General features: G+C 43.3%; 1 protein-coding gene across 1 annotated transcript in view; it reads right to left on the bottom strand.

Annotated features, from left to right (window-relative positions):
• LOC140721763 (uncharacterized) overlaps positions 1-4,879 on the bottom strand; it is a 71,013-nt gene extending 66,134 nt beyond the window's left edge. The window contains 1 exon segment of the mRNA XM_073036559.1: positions 4,798-4,879. Coding sequence (XP_072892660.1) covers positions 4,798-4,879 — 82 coding nt within the window.
• Positions 4,880-22,263: the final 17,384 nt, after the last annotated feature.

Below are 22,263 nucleotides of genomic sequence, written 5' to 3'. Positions count from 1 at the left end.
GAGAGACTCTATAAGATTGGTTAGACATGACCTATCATGCACAAAGCCATGCTGTCTATTCTTAATCAGTCCACATCGATCCAAATACTTATATATCCGGTTCCTGCACATAACTTGCAATAACTTTGCCCCTACTGATGTCAAGCTCACCAACGTACAATTTCTTATTTATTTTTAGAGCCTTTCTTGGACAGTAGAACAACATTGGCTGTCCTCCAATCCTCCAGTACCTCACCTGTCACTAAGGATTATTTAAATATCTGTGTTTGTGCCCTGACAATTTCTGCACTTGTCTTCCGCAGGGTCCCAGGGAAGAACTTGTCAGGCCCTGGGGATTTATCCACACTAATTTGCCTTATGACAGTAAACAACTCCACATCTGTAATCTGTACAGGGTCCATGAAGTTGTTGCTGCTTTGCCTCACTTCTATAGACTCTGTGTTCATCTCTTGAGTAAATACGGATGCAAAAAAAATCTCCCCATCTATTTTGTTTCCTCATATGGATTACCATTCTGATCTTGCAGAGGATTAATTTTTTTCCCTTGCAACCTTTTTGCTCTTAACATATCAGCAGAATCCCTGAGGATTCTCCTTCACCTTGTCTGCTGGGGCAACCTCATGCCTTCTTTTATTTCTTTCATAAGTGTTCACTTGAATTTCCTGTATTTCATAAGTACCTCATTTGTTCCTATCTGCCTGTACCTGGTATGCACCTCCTTTTTATTGATCTGGGAGAGGAAAACCAAAGATGTGAGAGAGCTGCATGCTGGGAGGTGGGGGTAAGGTGGGGGGGCGGTTAAACCAAAGTTGCAGGGGGAATGGGAGCCTGAATAACAGACCAGATAGTGGAGGGGTTGTGGAGACAGATGTTGTTCAGTCCTCGGACAAAGTCAGGAATGAAAAACTTGAGCATTGTGCAGTGAATATGCTGAGCCCTGTATATTTCAATACAAGGAGCAGTGTAGGAAAGGTGGATGTGTTCAGGGCATGATCAACACCTGGAATTATGACACTAGAATCTGGCAACTGTGGAGTGGGACAGGCTCCTTTATGGCAAAAGTGTGCTTGGTAAATGCGAGGCCTTCAAAGTGAAATTTTGAAAGTACAAAGCGGGTATGTGCTTGTCAGAATAAAAGGTAAAGATAGAAACTCGGAGTCAGAATCAGGTTTATTATCACCGGCATGTGTCGTGAAATTTGTTAACTTTGCAGCAGCAGTTCAATGCAGTACAGAACCTAGCATAGATAATAATAATAATAATAATAATAATAATAATAATAATAATAATAATAATAATAAAATAAATACATTATAAACATTATAAACAGTTAAATCAATTATGTATAATGGATAGATAATTAAAAATGTGCAAAAACAGTAAAAGTGAGATAGTGTCCAAAGCTTCAAAGTCCATTTAAGAATCAGATGGCAGATGGGAAGAAGCTGTTCTTGAATCGCTGAGTGTGTGCCTTCAGGCCTGATGGTAACAGTGAGAAAAGGGCATGCCCTGGGTGCTGGTGGACATTAATAATAAACGCTGCCTTTCTGAGACACTGCTTCCTAAAGATGTCCTGGATACTTTGTAGGCTAGTACCCAAGATGGAGCTGACTAGATTTACAACCTTCTGCAGCTTCTTACGGTCCTGTGCAGAAGCCCCTCCACAGCAGACAGTGATCCAGTTTGTCAGAATGCTCTCCACAGTAAAACGATAGAAGTTTTTGAGCGTATTTGTTGACATACCAAAACACTTCAAAGTCCTAACAAAGTATAGCCACTGTCGTGCCTTCTTTCTGACTACATCAATGTGCTGGGACCAGATTAGATCCTCAGAGATCAGGACACCCAGGAATTTAAAGTTGCTCACTGTCTCTACTTCTGATCCCTCTATGAGGATTGGTACGTGCTCCCTCATCTTACTCTTCCTGAAGTCCACAATCTGCTCTTTCGTCCTACTGACGTTGAGTGTCAGGTTGTGACTGTGGCACCCTTCCACTAGCTGTCATATCTCACTCCTGTACGCCCCCTCGTCACCATCTGAGATTCTACCAACAATGGTTGTATCGTCAGCAAATTTGTAGATGGTGTTTGAGCTATGCCTTGCCACACAGCCATGTGTATACAGAGAGTACAGCAGTGGGCTAGGCACACACCCCTGAGGTGCAGCACTGTTGATTGACAGCGAAGAGGATATGTTAAACTGTAGGGAACCTTGGATTTCAAGAGATATTGGGACCCTGGTGAAGCACAAAATGGAGTTGCATAACAGGGATAGGCAGGCAGGTTCTAATGGAGTATAAGAAATGCAAGAGAACACATAAGAAATAAATCAGGATGGCTAACAGAAGGCATGAGGTTGCCCTCACAGAAAAGATGAAGGATAATTCTAAGTGATTATCGTGATAGATTAGGAGCAAAAGTATTGCAAGGGAGAAAGTTGGTCCTCTGGAAGACTAGCGTGGCAATCCATGTGTGGAAACAAAACAGATAGGGAGATCCTCATTTTTTTAAAATCTCTGTTTAGTCCGGAGACAGGACACAGAGTCTATGGAAGTGTGGAAAAGCGGCATTAACATCGTGGACCCTGTACTGACTAAAGTGGAGGAGGTGTTTCCTATCCTGAGGCAGATTAGGGTGGATAAATCTCCAGGGCATGAGAAGGTGCTCCCTCAGACCCTGTGGGAGGCAAGTGCAGAAATTGTCGGGTCCCTGGCAGAGATCATTAAGTCATCCTTAGTGACGGGGGTGGTACCAGATGATTGAAAGTTAACCAAAGTTGTTTTGCTCCTTAACTATAACAGTGATACCTACAGCACATTACAGGCACTTTGGCCCATGATCCTGTGCCGACCATGTAACCTACTCTAGAAGCTGCCTGGAACTTCCCCAGCACACAGCCCTCTATTTTTCTGTGTACCTATCTAAGAGGCTGTTAAAAGACCCTATTGTATCTGCCTCAAACACGGCTGCTGGCAGTGCATTACGCACATCCAGCACGCTCTGTGTAATAAACTTACCCCTGACATCCCCTCGGTATCTATTTCCAAGCACCTTAAAAGACTGTATGCCCCCCATATTAGCCAATTCTGCCCTGGGAAAAAACCTCAGGCCATCCACACGATCAATGCCCCTCATCATCTTCTAAACGTAAAAAAGGCTCTAAATATAAACAAGGAAATAATACATTGTTTTGAGGATTTGTTTGAAGTATAGAAGATAGTTTTTTTCCTCTCACACAGAGAGTGATGAGTGCATGGAATGGGCTGCCAGCGGCCGTGGTTGAGGAGGAAATGAAAGGGTCTTTAAGAGACTCCTGGATGGATACATGGAGTTTAGAAAGTTAGAGGGCTAGGGGTAAGCCTAGGTAGATTTATGGTAAGGATATGTTTGGGCCAAAAGGCCTGTATTGTGCTGTAGGTTTTCTATGTTTCTGCACAGACAAAATATAAGGGAATACAGTGGGTAAATTCAAGTAGGTTTTTCCAACTGATTTTAAGTGTGACGACAACCAGAGGTGATGGGTAAGTGGGGACGTGAAAATTTATGTGGAACAAATTATTGGCCTAGAGAGTGTGGAATGAGATGCCAGCACAAGTGGTGTATGGTAGCTCGATTTCACCATTTAAGTGAAGTTTGGATGGGTATCTGGATGGTAGGTTTATGGAGTGCTATGGTCCCGGTGCAGGTCATTGCATTCCACAGCTTGAATGTTTTTCCAGCATTGAGAAGATTGGCCAAATGGCATGTTTCTGTACTGAACTTCTCCATGTTTCAATGACAGAGAGGCTGGCCAGACTTGATTGGAGGGGAAACTGGCAACAGTAACAATGGAGCAGCAATGGCTGGAGTTTCTAGAGCAATTTGGGAGCTGAGTGATGGATACATCCCAAAGTAGTGCAAGCATTGGAAAGCCAGGAGGACACAACTGTGGTGAAATGACAAGCCAAACCCAACATAAAAGACAATTCGAGAGGGCAAACAAAAGAGCAAAGATTATTGGCAGGCTTTTAGAAGCCAACAGATGACAACTAAAAAAAAGGTCAGATATGCTCAGGGCATGGAATGATGATATTGTAACCATTAATGGCTCTTGGTTGCACTAAACAGCCTGAGGCTTTTAGAGGAACAAAATAAATGGGGCCTCGATTCCTCTTGAAAACCAAGGTTCCCTGCACCATTTGCATCTCAACTTTTATTTTGACAGACACATACAAACTCTACACCTTTAAAATTTCACTTCTAAAGGTGTCCCACTTACTATTTACTCCTTTGCCAAAAAACATTCTGTCCCAGCCACACTTGTTAGATCTTTCTGATACCATCAACATTGACCTTTCTCCAATTTAGAATCTCAACCTGTGTTCCAGACCTCTCTTTTTTCCATATTTACTTGGAATCTAATAGCATTATGACCTCTGGATACAAAGTGTTCCCATACACTAATTTCTGTCACTAGCCCTGGATTGTTTCCTAACAGCTTCTTGCACACTTCTACATCAGGAATTCTACGTCCTGATCAAGGACACATTTGACAATCTCTACCCATTTTAGTCCTTTTACAGTATGGGAGTCCCACTCAATATATGGAAAGTTAAAATCGCTTACAATCTCAGCCTTTGTTTCTTGGAATAGTCTGTGATGTCTCTACAAATTTGTTCCTCTAAATCCCTCAGATTGTTGGGTGTAACCAACTCCCAGTAATGGCTACAATATGATAATTCAATGCCCTGGGCTAATCTGGCTTTCCAACGAGGCTTCTTGCATTGTGATATACACATCTCATCACATTCATCTCACCATGCTCAAGCTTTTGATTGCTGACTTTGTCTGAGGTCGGAACAACATCTGGCTGGTGTCTAGAAAACAACCTCTCCGTCATTGTCACAAAAACAAAGGAGCAGGTTGTGGACAACAGAAAGAATGGATACGGGATAAACCCTTCTGACATCAATGGATCTGCTGTTCAGAGGGTGAACAGCTATAAGTTCCTCAGCATACACATTACCGAGGATCTCACCAGGTCTGTACATACCGGCTGTGTGGTGAAAAAGGCACAACAGCGCCTCTTTCACCTCAGACTGTTGAAGAAGTTTGAAATGGTTCCCCAAATCCCAAGAACTTTCTGCAGGGGCAACTTGAGAACATCCTGAGAGTCTGCATCACTGCCTGATATGGGAACTTTACTTCCCTCAGTCGCTGGACACTGCAGAGAGTGGTGCAGACAGCCCAGCCCATCTGCATATGTGAACTTCCCACTATCCAGGGTATTTACATTATTGTGTAAAACGGACCCATAGGATCATTGGAGAGCTCATTCTCCCCAACCAGAGACTGTTGCAGCCGCTACCATCCGGGAAACAGTACCGCAGCATAAAAGCCAGGACCAACAGGATCCGGGACAGCCTCTTTCACCAGGCTATCAGACTGATTCATTCATGCTGATACAATTGTATTTCTGTTATCTTGAATGCCCTGTTGTACATATTGATTATTATTAATTACTTTAGGACTTTAGGAGATCTAGGCCTCATATGGAGCCAGTGATCATTAATGGAGAATGTGTGGAGCAGGTTAAGACCTACAAGTATCTGGGAGTACAGTTAGACGAGAAGCTAGACTGGACTGCCAACACAGATGCCTTGTGCAGGAAGGCACAGAGTCGACTGTACTTCCTTAGAAGGTTGGCGTCATTCAATGTCTGTAGTGAGATGCTGAAGATGTTCTATAGGTCAGTTGTGGAGAGCGCCCTCTTCTTTGTGGTGGCGTGTTGGGGAGGCAGCATTAAGAAGAGGGACGCCTCACGTCTTAATAAGCTGGTAAGGAAGGTGGGCTCTGTCGTGGGCAAAGTACTGGAGAGTATAACATCGGTAGCAGAGCGAAGGGTGCTGAGTAGGCTACGGTCAATTATGGAAAACCCTGAACATCCTCTACATAGCATCATCCAGAGACAGAGAAGCAGTTTCAGCGACAGGTTGCTATCGATGCAATGTTCCTCAGACAGGATGAAGAGATCAATACTCCCCAATGCCATTCGGCTTTACAATTCAACCGCCAGGAGTAAGATATGTTAAAGTGCCGGGGTTAGGACTCAATGTATTTAAGTAAACTACTTAAGAACTTTTTTAAAGCTATTATTAATGCTTTTTGAGAGAGTGATTTAGATGCATATCATATTTTTACTGAGTTAAGTATTGTATGTAATTAGTTTTGCTACAACAAGTGTATGGGACATTGGAAAAAAAATGTTGAATTTCCCCATGGGGATGAATAAAGTATCTATCTATCTATCTATTATAAATTGCACACTTAGATGGAGACATAACGTAAAGATTTCTACTCTTTAAGTATACAAATGATGTATGTAATAAAGTCAATTCAATTCACTCTGTCCACTATCTGTTCTGTCATTTTGGCTCCAATCCTCCCTGCAACTTTAGTTTAACCACCCACCCCACAGGGGAGCACTAGCAAGCCTTGCCACTAGGATATTAGTCCCTTTCTAGTTCTGTTCCCCTAACTAACAAATCCCCCATCTCCCCTTTAACTTTCCCCCATCAGGTAATCCCCCCCACAACAGTTTCTAAAGTGGTCTACCTATTCTTGTGGGGGATGGCCAGACGATTACTCAACAATGACTATTTAACCTCAGTCATCTTCCAGACACTCACCCAGTTTCCTGTGTGCTGCAACTTGCGTGTAATTCACATCTCTTCATGTGATATCCATCACCCCATCCAACTGCCGGATGATCCAGAATTCGTCCATTTCAAGTTGCAGCTCCTTAAAGTGCAGGGCTACAAGCTGCAGTTGGATGCACATCTTGTAGGTGAGGGCATCAGGGACACTGAAGTCTCCCCTCATTCCCATTAATGTCCCCTCCGATTTGAAATATGTGCGCAAAAACCTTGTGCTGTGCAATGTTTACCCAGTGACAACAATATGGTCTGCTCTGAATTTTATATTTTGAGATATTCATTTCAAAAGCTACCGAATCACTGTCAATAAGAACTTTGATCGAGTTCATCTGTACTCTCACACAGCCCATGTACCATGCCTGTAACTGGTAATGAAGGATGTTCTCGCCAGAGCTTTTGCATACTGTCCATATCTGATTTGCTTTAAAAAGTCAGATTTCCAAATATTACTCGATTTCTTCCCACTTGCAAATTCTCCAGCAACTTTTGCATCATCACAATACACACAGGTGACTCCACTTTCTGTATTGTACATAAATATTCCCCCTGAACCCTCCCCCAGGGGACTGACGGTGGTGAACTCAGTGATGGGAATGCCAATGTATATGAAGGGAAGGGCAGTAGTCTGTCTCACTGGAGTCTGGCGCATTTGTGATGTGAAAGCTGCTTGTTGCCCAGGGCAAAGATGTTTGATATCATTATGTAGCCAGAGAGAATGGGTCAAGGCATTTTCTCACCAGTAGAAAATTCCAAAACAAGAAGTGGTAGAACAAGGAACACACATAAAATGCTGCAGGTCAGACAGCATCTAAGGAAAATTATATCAATGTGGAGTTCCTCTAGCATTTTGTGTGTGTTTCTTGGATTTCCAACATCGAAAAAGAAAGCCTCAACCTCCGGCCCCCAATGCTGTGCCGAACATTACTTACGTTAAAAATTACCTGATATTCCCCACAGCTTTCTATTTTTCTACGTGTCATGTACCTATCCAGGAGCCTCTTCAAAGACCCTATTGTATCCGCCTCCATCACAGTCACCAGCAGCCCATTCCACACACTCGGCACTCTGCGTAAAAAAAAACCTCACCCCTCGTGGTGATATCACGTGTCAGAAAGGGATGGAACGGAGTTCCGAGCATGCGCAGAAATGAAGAATGATCGAGAAGCGTGGCAGTGTAAAACGTGGTTTTGTTGTTGTTAAATAAAAGGTAAATTCTTCCAGAATATGGTTTGTTATGAGTAACCCACAGTACGTATAAAGAATACAACCCCTGACATCTCCTTCGTACCTGCTTCCAAACACCTTAAAACTGTGCCCTCTCCACAAGTTTTCTCTTGTTTGTGATTGGAGGTAGAAAAAAAGGTGATTTTCTCAACAGCTGATATAAAAGCTTTTGTTCCCTTTCTCCGAGTTCCTAATCCTTGCACTTAGATAGCTGAAGCTCAGCTCTGTCTGAGAGATCTATCGGTTCCCATTCCCTCATCAGCCGGAAGATCCCCGGGGACCGTGTACGAATTGTGCGGCTGAGAGAGAGGGAAGAGAGCAGGACTGTCCCGGGACTGCGGGCCACGGTGTCCGAAGTTCACAGAAATTTTCCTAAAACTGTGTTGAAAACTCCACGTGGCGAACACTCTTACCTGAAGCTGATCCTTCGGTTTGTGCACTGCGCGCATGCGTGATGTTCGGGTATAATTAACAACGCTAACGCCTGCGCATTAGATCGGTGCTTCGGCGACAGCGAAATTTTTAACGCATGGATTTACGGGTAGTCACGGTGCCATTGAATGTCTCTGCAAGCACCGTTTGCATGTCCATAGCTCAGTTTTTTTTTGTGTGGCGGCTCCCAGAAAAAAAAAGTCGATACTAACAGGTATTCCGTGTATCTAATGCCAATGTACAATCCTCTTACACATGCAGGTATGAAACAGAAGAGATTCTGCAGTTGTTGGAAATAGAGAGACGCAGACACACAATGCTGGAGGAACTGTGCAGTTCAGGCAGCAACTAAGCAGAGGAGTACACAGTCTAGACATGCTGAAGGGGCTCGGTCTAAACGTTGTCTATTTATTCCTCTCCACATTTGCGGCCTGATCGGTTGATTTCCTCCAGTACTTTGCAGAAATTAACCACCTTTTTTCAATCAAACAGTTTCAAAATGTTTCTGATTTTTCATTTGTAGCCACATCCTGCTGGTGTGATTCCTCTTCCTCCTACTCATCATAAACTCCAGGCCTCAATTTTTTTCTGGAGTCCTAAAGCCCTGACTCAGGCTGGCAACTCTTTGGTTTCTGACTCTGCTCCATCGAAGATTCATTCGATAGTCTGCTGTCAGACTTTAGAGGCGCATTGCAACAACCCAGCTGTCTGAGGCACAGTCATTTGTAATTAGTGAAAATGACCCAAAACGTTCAAAAGAGCAGGGAAGAACCACCTTAGCCCAGAGCTCTGAAGAACTTTAAAACCACAGTGTGGCCATCGTCTTATTCAGCATGGAGAAAATCATGCAGGGAATTCATGCAGGTGTATAAGATGATGAGAGGCATTGGTCGTGTGGATAGCCAGATTTATTTAATGTAGACTTTTTTAGATAATTACATCTGGAACCACAACCTAATTTACTTACGGCAATATTTAGGATTATCCCATTGGAACCAGGAAATATTCCTGATTCCACTCAACGTATGATAGCCTTTTCAACTTCATTGAATAGGACAGCCATTTTACTGAAGTGGAAGGATTCTAATCCACCCATTGTCTTTTATTGGTTTTCCTCCATTATGTCCTGTCTAAGTTTAGAGAAAATAAGAAGTCGGACATTAGATACATCCTGTAAATTTGAGCAAATCTGGCGACCATTTATTCAGTATTTTCATTTGGTTTGATTTATTACTTTTACAATTTTTTTTCGAAGTTCTAGATTTGATCAGAAATTCTTTCTTTTTTTTTTAACTTTTTGATCATATCCTCCGAATGGACTGCCCAGTTCTTTTTTATTTTGTATAGTGTAGTGTTTTATTTTCTTCTTTTCATAATTTAATTTTTTTTCTCCATGAATAGAATGGAGGAGAATCAGCTGTCGTCTTTTTTTTATTATATATCACATAATAGCTTAACACTATGTATGACTTTGATCATCTTTATTTCACTTTCTGTTTGTATTGTTATTGATACGTACATTTGAGATAATTCTCCTCTTGTTTGTATTTATATTCCTTTTATATCAATAAAAAGATTAATAACTCAAGAAAGAGATTTACTCAATCATCCCAGCTGTGGCAACACCAGCACCTTCACATCAGGGAGGAAGTTCAAATCAGCTCCGTGTTAAATGTTTAACCATCACGGTGACTGAAGGCAGCTGCAGGTTCATGAGGGACTGTTACTGTCAGATTCTGCAGTTCTTGCGGCTGCTCATCGCCCCCAGGACTGAACCCTGGTCACTGAACATTGGAGGAGTCTGTTCTGCTGATATTAGCCTTAAACTAGACAGAAGTTTTACATTGTGGATCTGTGAATGATAAATCAATTCTGTATCATTTATCCCGTGTCTCAGGTACTTACTGACTCTATCACCCTCACCATGTACACTAGAAAGGCTACTCAGTCCATTTGGTTCCTGCCCATGTTTCTGATCCATATCAGTTTATCAAAATCTATCCCTGCCGTTTCCCTCTCACACTCCCTATGATGACAGGTTGCAACTAGTCACCTCTCCATGGGATAAGAGATTTCCTTTGAATTTCATAGAATTATAGAGATCTACAGCATATTATAGACGTGTTGGCCCATAATGTTGTGCCAACCATGTAACTTACTCTAGAAACTGCCAAGAATTACCCTACCGCATAGCCCTCTATTTTCCTAAGCTCCATGTACCTATCTAAGAGTCTCTTAAAAAACCCTATTGTATCCGCCTCTACCACCGTCGCTGGCAGTGCATTCCACACAAACACCACTTTGTTTAAAAAAACATAGCTCTGACATCACAACTGTACCAACATTCAAGCAACTTAAACCTATGCCCCCTCGTGTTAGCCGTTCCAGCCCTGGGAAAAATCCTTTGGCTATCCACACGTCAAATGCCTCTCATCATCAAATATACCTCCATGAATTTCCTGCATGATTTTCTCCATGCTGAAGAACTGTGGTTTCAACGTTGTTCAGAACTCCGGACTAAGGTTGTTAACTCTTTCTTCCCTGTTCTTTTGAACGTTTTGGTTCATTTTCACTAATTTCAAAGGACTGTACCTCAGACAGTTGGGCTGTTGCAATGCGCCTCTAAAGCCTGACAGCAGACTAGCGAGTGAATCTTCGATGGTGCAGAGTCAGAAACCAAAGAGTTGTCAGCCTGAGTCAGGAGTTTGGGACTCCAGAAACAAATGGGACCTGCAGTTTACGATGAGTAGGACGAAGAGGCATAACGCCAGCAGGATGTGGGTACAAATGAAAGATCAGAAAAATTTTGAATCGGTTTGATTGAAAAAAGGTGGTTAATTTCTGCAAAGTACTGGAGGAAATCAACAGATCAGGCCACAAATGTGAAGAAGAATAAATAGACAGCGTTTAGGCCGAGGGCCTTCAACATGCCTAGACTGTGTACTCCTCTGCTTAGTTGCTGTGTGTGTGTGTGTGTGTGTGTGTGTGTGTGTGTGTGTGTGTGTGTGTGTGTGTGTGTGTGTGTGTGTGTGTGTGTGTGTGTGTGTGTGTGTGTGTGTGTGTGTGTGTGTGTCTATATTTCCAGCAACTGCAGAATCTCCTGTGTTTTATATCTGCATTTGTAATTGGTTTGTACTTTGGCATGAGATACACGAAGTGCCTGCTGATATGGAATATATTGTTTATGGGAGCCGCCACACAAAAAAAAAAGCACTGAAGTATTGTCATGGAACCGGTGGTTGCAGAAACTGTCAATGGCTCCCTGATTACCCAGAAATCCGTGCGTTATAAATTTCGCTTTCGCCGAAGGACCGATTGAATGCACAGGCGTCTGGTCTGTTCACGTTCCCGGATATCACGCATGCGCGCAGTGCACAAACGGAAGGATCAGCATAAGGTAAGAGTGTTCACCCCGTGAAGTTTGCAACACCGATTTAGGGAAATTTCTGAGTTTTGGATATCGTGACCCGCAATCCCGGCACAGTCCTGCTCTCTTAACTGTCTCTCAGCCCCACGATCCGTACACGGGCCCCGGGGAGATTCCGGCTGATGAGGGAATGGGAACCGATGGATCTCTCAGACAGAGCTGAGCTCCAGCTATCTAAATGCAAGGATTAGGAACTCGGAGAAAGGGAACAAAATATTTTACAGCAGCAGTTGAGAAAATCACCTTTGTTTTGTTTCCAATCATAAAAAAAAGAGAATTTGTGGAGAGGGCACAGTTTAAAGGTGCTTGGAAGCCGGTTGGAAGGAGTTCTCAGGGGTGTTGTGTGGTTTATACATACTGAGAGTTACTCATAACAAACCATATTCTGGAAGAATTTACCTTTTATTTAACACCAACAAAACCATGCTTCTCGAACATTCTTCATTTCTGCGCATGCTCGGTACCATCGCGTTCTGACACGTGATATCACCACGAGGGTGAGGTTTTTTTTTACGCAGAGTTTCGAGTGTGTGGAATGGGCTGCTGGTGACTGTGATGGAGGCGGATACAATAGAGTCTTTTAAGAGGCCCCTGGATAGGTACATGGCACGTGGAAAAATAGAGGGCTGTGGGGAATATTGGGTAATTTCTAAAGTAAGTAATGTTCGGCACAGCATTGTATGCCGAAGGGCCTATATTATGCTGTAGGTTTTCTGTTTTTTCTGTTTTTTTTCCCATGTTGGAGATCCAAGAAACGCAAATGCTGGAGGAACTCAACAATAATATTCTTTTCCATAGATGCTGCCAGGCCTGCTGAGTTCCTCCAGCATTTTGTGCATGTTCTTTGTTCTACCACCTCTTGTTCTGGAATTTTCTACCGGTGAGAACATGCTTCAGCCCATTCTCTCTGGTTACATAATGATATCAAACACCTTTGCCCTGGGCAACAAGTAGCTTTCAGATCACAAATGTTCCAGACTCCAATGAGACAGACTACTGCCCTTCCCTTCATATTCATTGGCATTGCCATCGCTGAGTTCACCACCTTCAGTCATTGGGGGAGAGTTCAGGGGGAATATTTATGTACAATACAGAAAGTGGAGTCACCTGTGTGTATTGTGATGATGCAGAAGTTGCTGGAGAATTTGCAAGTGAGAAGAAGTCGAGCAATCTTTGGAAATCTGACTTTTTAAATCATCATTTAGCAAACAAATCAGATATGGATAGTATGCAAAAGCTCTGATGAGAACATTGTTCATTACCAGCAACAGGCTGTGTGAGAGTGCTAATGAACTCGATCAATCCCAGAGGAGATCAAAATTCTTACTGACAGTGATTCGCTAGCTGTTGAACTGAATACCTCAAAATGTAAAATTCAGTGCACACCATATTGTTGTCACTGGGTAAACATAGCACAGCACAAGGATTTTACGCACATATTTCAAATCAGAGGGGACATTGGAGGGAAAGTGGTGAGACCTCCAGTGTCCCTAATGCCCTCCCCTACAAGATGTGCATCCAGCTGCAGCTTGTAGCCCTGCACGTTAAGGAGCTGGAACTTGAAATGGATGAATTCCAGATCATCTGGCAGTCGGATGGGGTGATGGATATGAAATGAAGAGATGTGAGTTCCACCCAGGGTGTAGGACACAGGAAACTGGGTGAGAGTCAGGAAGGTGAATGAGGTTAAATAGCCATTACAGAGTACTGTTGTGGCCGTCCCCCACAAGAATAGGTGGACTACTTTAGAAACTGTTGTGGGGGGGATTATCTGATGGGGGAAAGTCAAAGGGGAGATGGGGGATTTATTATTTAGGAGAACAGAACTAGAAGGGGACTAATATCCTAGTGGCAAGGCTTGCTAGTGCTCCCCTGTGGGGTGGGTGGTTAAACTAAAGTTGCAGGGAGGATTGGAGCCAGAATGACAGAACAGATAGTGGAGAGGGTGAATTGAATTGACTTTATTACGTACATCCTTCATACTCTTTAAAGAGTAGAGATCTTTAAGTTATGTCTCCGTCTAAATGTGCAATTTCTAGCAATTTATAATAATTAATATGTACAACAGGACATTCAAGATAACAGAAATGCAATTGTATCAGCATGAATGAATCAGTCTGATGGCCTGGTGGAAGAGGCTGTCCCGGATCCTGGTGTCCTAGCTTTTATGCTGTGGTACCATTTCCCGGATGGTAGCAGCTGCAACAGTCTCTGGTTGGGGTGAATGAGCTCCCCAATGATCCTGCAGGTCCTTTTTACACAATAATGTAATAATAGTGGGAAGTTCACATATACAGATGGGCTGGACTGTCCGCACCACTCTCTGCAGAGTCCTGCGACTGGGGAAGTACAGTTCCCATATCAGGCAGTGATGCAGACTCTCAGGATGTTCTCAAGTTGCCCCTGTAGAAAGTTCTTGGGATTTGGGGAACCATTCCAAACTTCTTCAACCGTCTGAGGTGAAAGAGGCGCTGTTGCGTACAGACCTGGTGAGATCCGCGGTAAGGTGTATGCTGAGGAACTTAAAGCTGTTCACCCTCTGAACAGCAGATCCATTGATGTTAGAAGGGTTTATCCCGTATCCATTCTTTCTGTCGTCCACAACCTGCTCCTTTGTTTTGTGACAATGAGGGAGAGGTTGTTTTCTAGACACCAGAGAGATGTTGTTCAGACTGCAGACAGAGTCAGCAATTAAAAGATTGGGCATGGTGATATGAATGTGCTGAGCTGTGTGTATCACAATGCAAGAAGCATTGTAGGAAAGCCAGATTAACCCAGGGCATGGAATTATGATGTTATAGCCATTACAGGGAGTAGAGTACACCCAACTATCTGAGGGATTTAGAGGAACAAATTTGTAGAGAGATCACAGACTATACCAAGAAACATGAAACTATGTCAAGAAACAAATGTTGAGATTGTAAGCGATTTTAACTTTCCATATATTGACTGGGACTCCCACACTGTAAAAGGACTAGATGGGGTAAAGTTTGTCAAATGTGCCCTTAATCAGTACATAGAATTCCTGATGTAGAAGTGTGCAATAAGCAGTTAGGAAATGATCCAGGGCTAGTGACTGTAATTAGTGTATGGGAACACTTTGTATCTAGTGATCATAATGCTATTAGATTCCAAGTAAATATGGAAAAAGAGAGGTCTGGAACACAGGTTGAGATTCTAAGTTGGAGAAAGGTCAATTTTGATGGTATCAGAAAGGATTTCACAAGTGTGATTTGGGACAGAATGTTTTTTGGCAAAGGAGTACTTAGTCAGTGGGACGCCTTCAGAAGTGAAATTTTAAGGGTGTGGTGTTTGTGTGTGTCTGTCAAAATAAAAATTGAGATGCAAATGGTGCAGGGAACCTTGGTTTTCAAGAGGAATCGAGGTCCCATATATTTTGTTCCTCTAAATGCCTCAGGCTGTTGGGTGCAACCAAGATGCATTAATGGCTACAATATCATCATTCCATGCCCTGAGCATATCTGACCTTTTTTTGAGTTGTCATCTGTTGGCTTCTAAAAGCTTGCCAATAGTTTTTGCTCTTTTGTTTGCCCTTTCTTTGGCTTTTATGTTGGGTTTGGCTTGTCATTTCGCCACAGTTGTGTCCTCCTGGCTTTCCAATGCTTCCACTACTTGGGGATGTATCCTTCACTCAGCTCCCAAATTGCTCTAGAAACTCCAGCCATTGCTGCTCCATTGTCACTGCTGCCAGTTTCCCTTCCAATCAAGTCTGGCCAGCTTCTCTGTCATTGAAACATGGAGAAGTTCAGTACAGAAACATGCCATTTGGCCCATCTCAATGCTGGAAAAACATTCAAGCTGTGGAATGCAATCACCTGCACCGGGACCATAGCACTCCATAAACCTACCATCGAGATACCCATCCAAACTTCTCTTAAATGGTGAAATCGAGCTACCATACACCACTTGTGCTGGCATCTCATTCCACACCCTCATGGCCAATAATTTGTTCCCCATAAGTTTTCACGTCCCCACTTACCCATCACCTCTGGTTGTTATCACACTTAAAATCAGTTGGAAAAGCCTGCTTGCATTTACCCATTCTATACCCTTATATTTTGTGTACACAGAAACATAGAAAACCTACAGCACAATACAGACCTTTTGGCTCAAACATATCCTTACCTTAGATCTACCTAGGCTTACCCCTAGCCCTCTAACTTTCCAAACTCCATGTATCCATCCAGGAGTCTCTTAAAGACCCTTTCATTTCCGCCTCCACCACGGCCGCTGGCAGCCCATTCCATGCACTCACCACTCTCTGTGTGAGAGAAAAAAAACTATCTTCTATACTTCAAACAAATCCTCAAAGCAATGTATTATTTCCTTGTTTATGTTTAGAGCCTTTTTTAGATGTATTAGATGATGAGGAGCATTGATCATGTGGATAGCCAGAGGTTTTTTTCCCAGGGCAGAATTGGCCAATATGGGGGGGCATACAGTCTTTTAAGGTGCTTGGAAATAGATACCGAGGGGATGTCAGGGGTAAGTTTATTACACAGAGCGTGCTGGATGTGCGTAATGCACTGCCAGCAGCCGTGTTTGAGGCAGATACAATAGGGTCTTTTAACAGCCTCTTAGATAGGTACACAGAAAAATAGAGGGCTGTGTGCTGGGGAAGTTCCAGGCAGTTTCTAGAGTAGGTTACGTGGTCGGCACAGGATCATGGGCCAAAGTACCTGTAATGTGCTGTAGATATCACTGTTATATGTTAAGGAGTAAAACAACTTTGGTTAACTTTCAATCATCTGGTATCACCCTCGTCACTAAGGATGACTTAATGATCTCTGCCAGGGACCCGACAATTTCTGCACATGCCTCCCACAGGGTCTGAGGGAGCACCTTGCCATGCCCTGGAGATTTATCCACCCTAATCTGCCTCAGGATAGGAAACACCTCCTCCACTTTAGTCAGTACAGGGTCCACGATGTTAATGTCGCTTTTCCACACTTCCATAGACTCTGTGTCCTGTCTCCGGACTAAATAGAGATTAAAAAAATAATGAGGATCTCCCTATCTGCTTTGTTTCCACACATGGATTGCCACACTGGTCTTCCAGAGGACCAACTTTCTCCCTTGCAATACTTTTGCTCCTAATCTATCACTAGAATCACTTAGGATTATCCTTCATCTTTTCTGTGAGGGCAACCTCATGCCTTCATTTAGCCATCCTGATTTATTTCTTATGTGTTCTCTTGCATTTCTTATACTCTATAAGAAACTGACTGCCAATCCCTGTTGTGCAATTCCATTTTGTGCTTTACCAGGGTCTCAATATCTCTTGAAATCCAAGGTTCCTACAGTTTAACATATCCTCTTCGCTGACAACCAACACTGCTGCACCTCAGGGGTGTGTGCCTAGCCCACTGCTGTACTCTCTGTATACACATGGCTGTGTGGCTAGGCATAGCTCAAACACCATCTACAAATTTGCTGATGATACAACTATTGTTGGTAGAATCTCAGATGGTGACGAGGGGGCGTGCAGGAGTGAGATATGCCAACTAGTGGAAGGGTGCCACAGTCACAACCTGACACTCAACGTCAGTAGGACGAAAGAGCAGATTGTGGACTTCAGGAAGAGTAGGATGAGGGAGCATGTACCAATCCTCATAGAGGGATCAGAAGTAGAGACAGTGAGCAACTTTAAATTCCTGGGTGTCATGATCTCTGAGGATCTAATCTGGTCCCAGCACATTGATGTAGTCAGGAAGCAGGCACGACAGTGGCTATACTTTATTAGGACTTTGAAGCGGTTTGGCATGTCAACAAATACGCTCAAAAACTTCTATAGTTGTACCGTGGAAAGCATTCTGACAACCTGGATCACTGTCTGGTGTGGAGGGGCTCCTGCACCGAACCGTAAGAAGCTGCAGAAGGTTGTAAATCTAGTCAGCTCCATCTTGTGCACTAGCCTACAAAGTATCCAGGACATCTTTAGGAAGCAGTGTCCCAGAAAGGCAACGTCCATTATTAAAGACCTCCAGAACCCAGGGCATGCCCTTTTCTCACTGTTACCATCAGGCCTGAAGGCACACACTCAGTGATTCAGCAACAGCTTCTTCCCCTCTGCCATCCGATTCCTAAATGGATTTTGAAGCTTTGGACACGACTTCACTTTTTAATATACAGTGTTACTGTTTTTGCACATTTTCAATAATCTATTCATTACACATAATTGATTTAATTGTTTATAATGTTTTCATGTATTTTATTATTATTATTATTATTATTATTAATTATTATTATTATTTTTATTAATATCTATGCTAGGCTATGTACTGCATTGAACTGCTGCTGCAAAGTTAACAAATTTCATGACACATGCCGGTGATAATAAACCTTATTCTGATTCCGAGTTTCTATCTTTACCTTTTATTCTGACAAGCACATACCTGCTTTGTACTTTCAAAATTTCACTTTGAGGGCTTCCCATTTACCAAGCACACCTTTACCATAAAGGAGCCTGTCCCAGTCCACAGTTGCCAGATCCTAGTGTCATAATTCCAGGTGTTGATCCGTGCTCTGAACACATCCGCCTTTCCTACGCTGCTCCTTGTATTGAAATATACAGGGCTCAGCATATTCACTACACCATGCTCAACTTTTTCATTCCGGACTTTGTCTGAGGCCTGAACAACATCTGTCTCCACAACCTCTCCACTATCTAGTCTGTTATTCAGGCTCCCATTCCTCCTGCAGCTTTCATTTACCACCCTCCACTCGCTTACCCCCACCTCCCAGCATGCAGCTCTATCACCCCTTTGGCTTTCCAAACCCAGATCAATAAAAAGGAGGTGCATACCAGGTACAGACAGATAGGAACAAATGGAGTACTTATGAAATACAGGAAATTCAAGTGAACACTTATGAAAGAAATAAAAGAAGGCATCAGCTTGCCCCAGCAGACAAGGTGAAGGAGAATCCTCAGGGATTCTGCAGAAATGTTAAGAGCAAAAAGATTGCAAAGGAAAAAAATTAATTCTCTGGAAGATCGGAATGGTAATTCATATGATGGGATAACATAGACTTGGGGAGATTTTTTTTGCATCCGTATTTACTCAAGGGATGAACACAGAGGTCTATAGAAGTGAGGCAAAGCCGCATCAACTTCATGGACCCTGTACAGATTACAGAGGTGGAGGGGTTTGCTGTCTTGAGGCAAATTAGTGTGGATCAATCCCCAGGGCCTGACAAGTTGTTCACTAGGACCTTGCGGAAGACAAGTGCAGAAATTATTGGGGCCTAAGCACAGATATTTAAATCATCCTTAGTGACAGGTGAGGTACTGGAGGATTGGAGGACAGACAATGTTGTTCTGCTGTTCAAGAAAGGCTGTAAAAATAAACTAGGAAATTATACGTTGGTGAGCTTGACATCAGAACTGGGAAAGTTATTGGAATGTGTGTGCAGGAACAAAGTATATACTGTAAGTATTTGGATAGGTATGGACTGATAAAGGATAGACAGCATGGGTCTAGCCAATCATATAGAGTCTCTCGAGGAAGTTATAAGGAAAGTGGATGAAGGCAAGGCAGTGGATGTTGTCTACATGGACTTTAGCAAGGCACTTGACAAAGTCTCTTATGGGAGGTTGGTCAAGAAGGTTCAGTCACTCAGCATTCAAGATTAGACAGTAAATTGGATGAGACACTGTCTTTGGGAGAAGCCAGAGTGTGGTAGCAGATGGTTGCCTCTCTGACTGGAAGCCTGTGACTAGTGATTGCCACAGGGATCAGTGCTGAATCTGTTGTTGTTTGTCATCTATGTCAGTAATCTGGATGATAGTGTGGTTAACTGGATCAGCAAATTTGTGGATGACACCAAGACTGGTGGTGTAGTGGACAGTGAAGAAGACTATCATGGCTTGCAGTGTGATCTGGACCAGGTGGGAAAATGGTTTTAGAAATGGAAAATGGAATTTAATGCAGACAAGTGTGAGGTGTTGCACTTGGTATGACCTACCAAGGGAGGTCTTTCACAGTGACTGGTCGGGCACGGAGGAGTGTTGTAGAAGAAAGGGACCTGGGAATACAAGTCCTTAATTCACTGAAAGAGGTATCACAGGTAGATAGGGATGGAAAGAATGATTTCAGCCCATTGCCCTTCATGAACCAAAGTACTGATAACAATAGATGGATGTTATGTTGACTTCTAGAAGACATTGGTGAGGCCTAATTTGAAGTATTGTGTGCAGTTTTGGTCACCTACCTACAGGAAAGATGTTAATGAAGTTCAGAGATTTCAGAGAAAATTCACAAGGATGTTGCCATGTCTGGAGGACTTGGGTTATAAGGAAAGATTAAACAAATCAGGACTTTATTCCTTGGAATGCAGAAGATTGAGGGGAGATTTGATTGTGATAGAGAAGCACAGATAGTGTTAATGCAATCTGCCTTTTTCCATGAAGATTGGGTGGGATGACAACCAGAGGCCATGGGTTAAGGTGAAAGGTGAAATGTTAAGGGGCACATGAGGGGAAACTTCTTCACACAGACAGTTATCCGGCTGTGGAATGAGCAGCCAGCACAAGTGGTGCATGCGAGCTCGATTTCAACATTTAAGAGGTTTGTGTTGGTACCTGGATGGTAGAGGTGTGGGAGTGAGCTGTTTAAATAGTTCAGCACAAACTAGATGGCCCAAAGGGCCTGTTTCTGTGTTGAAATTTTCTATGATTGTGACAACAAACTGAAATAATACAAAAATTCACTCTAACCCCTTTTGACAGCTGTGTGAACTAACCAGTCATTTCAGCAGGAATTTTTTATATGGTGTTAAAATTGTGGCACTTTAAGTTAATAATACATAAAAGAAGATCCCAGCTGCACATCAAGAAAAACTATTTGTGTGAGAGTGTTTCAGTTACTGTGGGGCCAGGCTCCCATGCAGCTCAGTGGGAACAGGGAATAATACTAATGGAGAGAGTCAAACTGATCGAGGTCACAGATTGGAGACGGCAGAAATGCCCCTTTCTTATAGAGACAGGAAGAGCATCAGAAATTTTAATGGTCATTCCCGATAACAGCACTGTGCGTAGTTAGAAGATGATTTCTCTGTTCAACTCTCGTTGAAACTCACTGTAACAGTGTGATACCAGATCAAACCTTGGTAACTCAAGTAATCTCATCTGAAATGTTGTCCTACACCCATTGATGGATTTTGTAAATCTTTTTACAGGTTAAAAATGAGAAGGAATTCATTTCCAGGAAGCTCAAACACAACACACCAGTTTTGTTGTCTCTGTCTAGATATTTAAAAAGTGGAACAAGGGATCCAATCGACCACCCTTCCTGCTCAGACTGTGGGGAGGGATTCACTCGGCCATTTGACCAACTGGCACGCCTGTAATTTACACAGGAGAAAGGCCTTTCACCTGCTCAGACAGTGGGAATGGATTCACTCGGTTATCACAATTGAAGGTGCATCAGCAAGTTCACACTGGGCAAGGCCATTCAACTGTTCTGTGTGTGAGAAGGGGTTCAGTCAGTCTTCCCACCTGTGGACACACCAGTCAGTTCACACCACACCAGGCAGAGGCTGGTTATCTGTTGAATTTCTGAGAAAGGATTCCCTCAGTCATCTGACCTAATGGCTCACCAGCGAGTTCACACCAGGGAACGGCCGTTCACCTGCTCAGTCTGTGAGAAGAGATTCACTCACTCTTCCACCCTATGGAAACACCAGCGAGTTCACACAGGGGAGAAGCCATTCACTTGCTCAGTCTGTGGGAAGAGATTCACTCAGTCATCCAACCTGCAGAGTCATCAGCGAGCTCAGACTGGGGAGAGGCCATTCACCTGCTCAGTCTGTGGGAAGAGATTCACTCATTCATTCACCCTGCAGAGACATCAGCGAGTTCACACTGGGGAGAGGCCATTCACCTGCTCAGACTGTGGGAGCAGATTCACTCAGTTATCCAGCCTACAGAGACATCAGCACATTCACACTGGGGAGAAGCCGTTCACCTGCTCAGAATGTGGGAAGAGATTCACTGATCCATCCAACCTACAGAGTCATCAGCGAGTTCACACTGGGGAGAAGCCGTTCACCTGTTCAGAATGTGGGAAGGGATTTACTCAGTCATCCCAACTACAGAGTCATCAGCGAGTTCACACTGGGGAGAGGCCGTTCACCTGCTCAGTCTGTGGGAAGAGATTCACTCAGTTATCCAGCCTACGGAGGCATGAGCGAATTCACACTGGGGAGAAGCCGCTCATCTGCTCAGAATGTGGGAAGGGATTTACTGATCCATCCAATCTACAGAGTCATCAGCGAGTTCACTCTGGGGAGAAGCCGTTCACCTGTTCAGAATGTGGGAAGGGATTTACTCAGTCATCCCAACTACAGAGTCATCAGCGAGTTCACACTGGGGAGAGGCCGTTCACCTGCTGAAAATGTGGGAAAGGATTCACTCAGTCATCCCAACTACTGGCAGATCAGTCAGTTCACAATGGGGTGTGGCCG

This window comes from Hemitrygon akajei, unplaced genomic scaffold, assembly GCF_048418815.1.
Source record: "Hemitrygon akajei unplaced genomic scaffold, sHemAka1.3 Scf000061, whole genome shotgun sequence".
NCBI lineage: Eukaryota > Metazoa > Chordata > Chondrichthyes > Myliobatiformes > Dasyatidae > Hemitrygon > Hemitrygon akajei.
Note: the sequence above shows the minus strand (reverse complement) of the source record. Positions and strands in the feature narration are given on the sequence as shown.